Genomic DNA, 6,000 nt, shown 5'->3' with positions numbered 1-6,000 from the left:
ATGTACAGATCCTGTTCTGGGAGGAGTGACCGGTCCAAGGGGGATGTTCCAAACTTCAGTAATGAACCAGGACCCTCAAAGACACAGTAAGAAATTTCTAGTCGTCCAAACTATTCTATTCTGATCTGAAGAGTTTGAATCCAGACTTTGTGTACAGAACTCGGTCTTCTATCTAGCAATGAAGTGTCCAGTATCTGTCTGTCTGAAGGTAAATAGTGACTGCAAACCCTCAGACAGACATTTAAACTGCTGCTTATTGTTTTGGTCTATTTATCTATCTGTAGTATTTTTTAAATGCCTTAATGCAAGAAAATAACCATGAGTGAACATTTAAACTGGGGTTGCATTATGGAGGGCAAGGAAACGACATCAACTAAAGTAATGGTATACCTGACCATTACTCCATCCAGGACAGTAATGGCACTGAATTAAAACTCATACACTTTAATAAAAGTTTTTTTTTTTTTTTTTTTTTTTTTTTTCCCATTTTGAGGTTTTAACATCTTTCACTCTTCTTGGAAGGCCTTCCATAAGATTTGTGAGTGTCTCTGTGGAGATTTTTGCCAATTTAATCTATGGAGCATTTTTGAGGTCTGACACTGATGTCGGACAAGAACGCCTGGCTTTCAATCTCCATTCCAGTTCATCCCAAAGGTGCTGGGTGAGGGTTAGGGTGAGGGTTGTGTGCTGGCCAGTCAAGTTCCTCCTCACCAAACTAATCCTGGAATCAAAAAACAGACTCACCTGTCTCAATATGATTTCACAGAACAATCTTTAATATCCAGATCCCCCTCTTTGATGAGTGACCGGTCCAAAAGTGACGTTCCAAACTTCAGTAAAGGACAAGGACCCTCAAAGAAAAAGTAAGGAATTTTAAGTCCTCCATCTTTGTGAAGGTACGTCTTTTCATATGCACAATGTAATTTACTTTTCCAAATGGTTTTGGCTTTAGATGCGAACCCCACATTAAAGACATTTTGTGGAAGTTCTGACTGGAAAGCAGTTAAAAATGACTTTGCTGTGAAATAGAAGGAAAATAGTAAAATTAAGGACAAAAGCTGAGGGAGGACAAAATGACCAGTGATGCATGAGAGGAAACTGTTTTTAGGAGAAGGGCAGTGTGTTCTGTTTTGGGTTTTTTTTTTTTTTTTGAAATTTGTCTCTGATAAATAAACAATACATTCCCGTATTTCTACAGTTATTTTCACGTAGTTCTATGTTACAGCGTTTGACTGTAATTTTACGGTATCTGTCTGGAAACCTTGCTGCCAGACCTTTCACCGTTTTTTTTTTTTTTACAGTTTGTTTTTTTATTATCAGTGAATTGCAACCATAAGTGAGGAGGGTACAAGGTTCAGCTGGCATAATACCTAAAAAAACATCCAGGATGTCATTATACAGATAATTTCTGTAATTTTACAGTTTTGTATAATGTTTCTGAAAAACAGAAAAATCAAGGGTTAATAACTGTAGAATTCTTTTTTTTTTTGACTGTTAAATTAGTGAAAATATTTGTAAAACTACTAGCATCTTGTTGTTTTATAAGAAAACAGGAAAAATCTGTTAAAATTACAGACCATTTCCTGTTAAATGACATTTTTTTAACAGTGTAGAAAAAGTTCATCAAGTGTTCAGTCTTAAGAGAGAAACTTGTTGGCTGATTGTTTTGTGGAAATACCTATCTGAAAATTGTAAATACGCCATACATACCGATCCCCCAATTAATCAAATGATACATCAACATCCAGCATGTACTCATGCCGCAGGTCTTTAGGGATGAGGTCTTTTTTTAATACACTTTGAAAGTGTTGTTGAGCTGTGAGAAGATTGCCTGTCTTTTAGACTCAGAGAAAGAGAATACAACATAAGTCATTGATTTCTTGATGTTCTCGTGTTGCTACGTCCATTGAGTCATGATTGACTTTACTTATATTCTCTGAAATTACAGACATGTTTATGTGAGCTTTCCTGCTGTTTGTCCAGCTGTTCTTTATGTCAGAACATCCTGAAGGATCCAGTCTCTACCAGATGTGGACACTTATTCTGTAGAAAGTGCATCTCTTCACACCAGGACCAGTCGACTTCACCGAAGGACTCCAGCTGTCCCCAATGTCAAAAAGGATCAAGAACAACACCATGCAGTACGCCTGCTATTTTACCACAAAAACAGTGATTTTTGCCAGTTTTGTTGTTATCTTTTTGTGTTGTTATATTTGTGTCTTATACTTGTGTTGTGTCGGTTTCAGCAGAGGGAGGTCTACAGGAGGTTTTAGATGAACACAAGATCAGTCTGAGGAAGAGATGTGAATTTGTGAATGAAGGAACTGAGGAAGCAGGAAGTAGAACATTTCTTAACAGGATCTACACTGAGCTCTACATCACAGAGGGCCTGAGTGAAGATCTGAACATACAACATGGGGTGAGACAGTCTGAGAGAGCTCCCAACATAGAGACCCTCAAAGACAATCCAATCAAGGTCCAGGACATCTTTAAAGCCTTACCCAACCAACAGAAACTCATCAGAGTGGTTCTGACAAATGGTGTCGCTGGTGTTGGAAAATCTTTTTCAGTGCAGAAGTTCACTCTGGACTGGGCAAAGGGCTCTGAAAACCAAGACCTCAGTCTGGTGCTTCCGCTTTCATTCAGGGAGCTGAACCTGATCAAAGAGGAGCGCTACAGTCTCCTCAAGTTGCTCCATGTTTTTCATCCAACATTAGAGAAGCTGACCGCAGAGACGCTGGCTGTCTGTAAACTTCTGTTCATCTTTGACGGCCTGGACGAAAGCAGACTGTCTCTGGATTTCAAAAACTCTGTGGTCGTTTCTGATCTCACACAAGAGTCACCGCTCAACATACTTCTAACAAACCTCATCCAGGGGAACCTGCTTCCCTCAGCTCTGGTCTGGATCACTTCTCGACCTACAGCGGCCAATCAGATCCCTCCTTCATGTGTGGACAGGCTGACAGAAGTACGAGGCTTCACTGACGCCCAGAAGGAGGAGTACTTCAGGAGGAGGTTCGGGGATGAAGATGTGTCCAGCACCATCATCTCCCACATCAAGACCTCCAGAAGCCTCCACATCATGTGTCAGACCCCGGTCTTCTGCTGTATCACTGCTACAGTTCTGGAGCACATGATGAGCACAGAGCAGGGAGGAGAGCTGCCCAAGACCCTGACTGACATGTACTCACACTTCCTGCTGGTTCAGACACAGAGAAAGAAGAAGAAGTATGCTGAGGGTCATCAGACCAGTTCTCAGGAGCTGATGGAGGCTGATGGAGAAGTTCTCCTGAAGCTGGGCAGGCTGGCATTTGAACATCTGGAGAAAGGAAACATCCTGTTCTACCAAGAAGACCTGGAGTGCTGTGGTCTAGATGTCACAGAGGCCTCGGTGTACTCAGGAGTTCTTACAGAGATCTCCAGAGGAGAGAGTGTGATCTTCCAGAAAACAGTCTACTGCTTTGTTCATCTGAGCGTTCAGGAGTTTCTGGCTGCAGTGTACGTCTTCCACTGTTTCACAGCCAGGAACTCGTCAGTACTGGAGGCCTTCCTACAGGACAACAAGTACTGGCTTCCATCCTTTTTCTTAAAGAATATTTCCAAGTTGTTTGGATACCCAGGTAGCTTAGACTTAACCCTGGATGTCTTTCTGAAGAGTGCCATGGAGAAATCCCTTGTCAGTAACAATGGTCACCTGGACCTGTTTGTTCGCTTCCTTCATGGACTCTCTCTGGAGTCAAACCAGAGACTCCTAGGAGGCCTGCTGGGTCACACGGACAACAGTCCAGAAACAATCCAAAGAGTCATCAACAACCTGAAAGAGATGAGCAGTGACGACATCTCTCCTGACAGAAGCATCAACATCTTCCACTGCCTGATGGAGATGAAGAACAACTCAGTTCATCAGGAGATCATCGAGTTCCTAAAGTCAAAGTACAGAAGAGAGAGACTCTCTGAGATCCACTGCTCTGCTCTGGCCTACATGCTGCAGATGTCAGAGGAGGTTCTGGATGAGATGGACCTCAAGAACTACAACACAACAGACCAGGGACGACTGAGACTGATTCCAGCTGTGAGGAACTGCAGGAAGGCTGTGTGAGTGAAAATATGATCATAATAATAATAATAAAAAAAAGAACATTTATTGAAAGGGAAACTCACTTTGGCCGCAAGTTCATTTTGCTTATGAAGTTATCACTCTGCAGGGTCAGGCGAGAGTGTCTGATGGCTCATAGTTTCTCAGGTGTTGAGAGTTTATAACTTTGCTCAAAAAGGACGAACACCTGTTTGGTGGATTATTCTTTGTTGTAACAGTGCTTCTTGGTGTATTTGTGGGATGAGAAGCAGAGCTGCTGAATGTGCCCGTAATGAATTTGTCAGATCTTCTCTTCCAATGCCAAACACTTTATTCAGCCATTGGCTGTTGTTTGTTGTTGTTTGTTGGATTGATTGATTGAAGCCAGAAGAAAGAAGACATACTGACAATCAATTAAATCAATTAACAAACAGGATCCTCAGTGGTGTGTGGAAGAACCAAACACCGGTACAATAGCCTGAATTCTCCTCTTCATACTAGTCACCAGTCTGCTCACACACTGTTGTGGGATGGCATCCGGTTCTTCAAACAGCATTTGCGTAAGCCAGTGGGGTTGAGGTCAGGACTGCTGTCAGGTTGTTCCATCCTCTGCAATCCCAAATTTTGGAGGTTGTCTCTGAGGAATCTTCCTTCGTGGGGGCGAGTGTTGTTATCTTGGATGATAGTGATCAGTCCCAGACCGTGGAGATATGGAATTGTCACTGGCAGCAGAATCTCATCTTGATATCTCTCTGCAGTAACATTTGCCTTCGTGGATTGCCTCGCTGGAAATCATTTTTCCAGTAAGGGTGATGCCACCCAACACCATCACATGCAACGTGTGAATCTACGGAAAAGGAAAAAATGGAAGGAAAAGACGCACCAGAGAGAGACGCTCCAGTGGAGGCGTGCGGTAAATTCCAATTCAAATGTGAGCAACAAAATACACCTCTGAAAATGACAACTTATACCATGTCCAACACTTGACTCTTTTGTGTGTCCCTCATGTAACTATAATTACTGAGAAGCTGCACCTGCAGAGTGTCAATGATGTGACAATAAAAAGCAAAAAGCGTACAAAAGTAGCAAGCCATGCCAATATTTGTGGCCGCTTGAGCATACGGTCTACTTCCACATTTGTATTTAACTTTCCAAGCACTGTCCACAGTGCAACATATATTATGTAAGACAATGTAACTCCAATTACACAAAAATTTGTGAAAGGAATCTGATGGTAAAAATATGCCTTTGTAGGCTGTTCCATTAGCATCTCCTTTTGAGCAGAGGCAGGAAACTTGCCTTGGATTGGAAGGAAGTGGCTTCGAAGGCACTGCCTTCCAAGGCAAGGTACCTGGGCTTTGGGAAACAGCCACCTAGTCTCCCCGACGTCACCTGTCTGTTACTGAAATGGAAAATGAAGCATATCTGCTGTAACGGCCATATTGGTAGTGGCAAGGGCTTCGCCTACCCCATAGGGCGCCTGTCAGTCACGTGACCCTCAGCTATGCCTCCTATTGGGGGAGCTTGCGATCTTAATATCCTCTGAATGGCCGAGTTAGAAAAAAATTCACCCCCCGTACAGTGGGTGCTGATAGTAAAATTAGCGTCTCGGACAGGAGACGTTTTTTGAACCAGGCTGAAAAATGGGTTAAATTCTGCTGTGAAAATTATTATTTTTTGGCTTGGTGTGTATGTGACTTCCGCTACTTCCAGCCTCAAGCCACCTTTGAGAAACAGCAGATTTTAGCACTTCAGCGTTGTCTCATATTCTTAGACCGGAGGTTGCCGCTTGGTCTTTACTAAGGAGATGGTACTCATGCTCACCTTAAATATCACTGCAACCTGGCTTTGCAGAGGATCAGTTTAACATGGCACCTACTGTCCACTGTAGCAGCACCCATACTCACAAGTGCTAACAATCAGGC

General features: G+C 42.7%; 1 protein-coding gene across 1 annotated transcript in view; it reads left to right on the top strand.

Moving 5' to 3' along the window:
• Positions 1–6,000, top strand: part of LOC141796179 (NACHT, LRR and PYD domains-containing protein 12-like) — a 600,880-nt gene continuing 594,880 nt past the window's right edge. Inside the window, exons 1-5 of the mRNA XM_074677154.1 lie at positions 1–86; positions 643–661; positions 1,949–2,141; positions 2,247–3,564; positions 3,625–4,095. Of these exons, the coding sequence (XP_074533255.1) occupies positions 1–86; positions 643–661; positions 1,949–2,141; positions 2,247–3,564; positions 3,625–4,095 (2,087 nt within the window). The remainder of the gene's footprint in view (positions 87–642; positions 662–1,948; positions 2,142–2,246; positions 3,565–3,624; positions 4,096–6,000) is intronic.

This window comes from Halichoeres trimaculatus, unplaced genomic scaffold (assembly GCF_033239565.1).
Source record: "Halichoeres trimaculatus isolate MK-OKI-2021-1 unplaced genomic scaffold, fHalTri1.1 fHalTri1_scaffold_10, whole genome shotgun sequence".
Lineage (NCBI taxonomy): Eukaryota > Metazoa > Chordata > Actinopteri > Labriformes > Labridae > Halichoeres > Halichoeres trimaculatus.
This window is presented reverse-complemented; position numbering and strand designations above follow the sequence as displayed.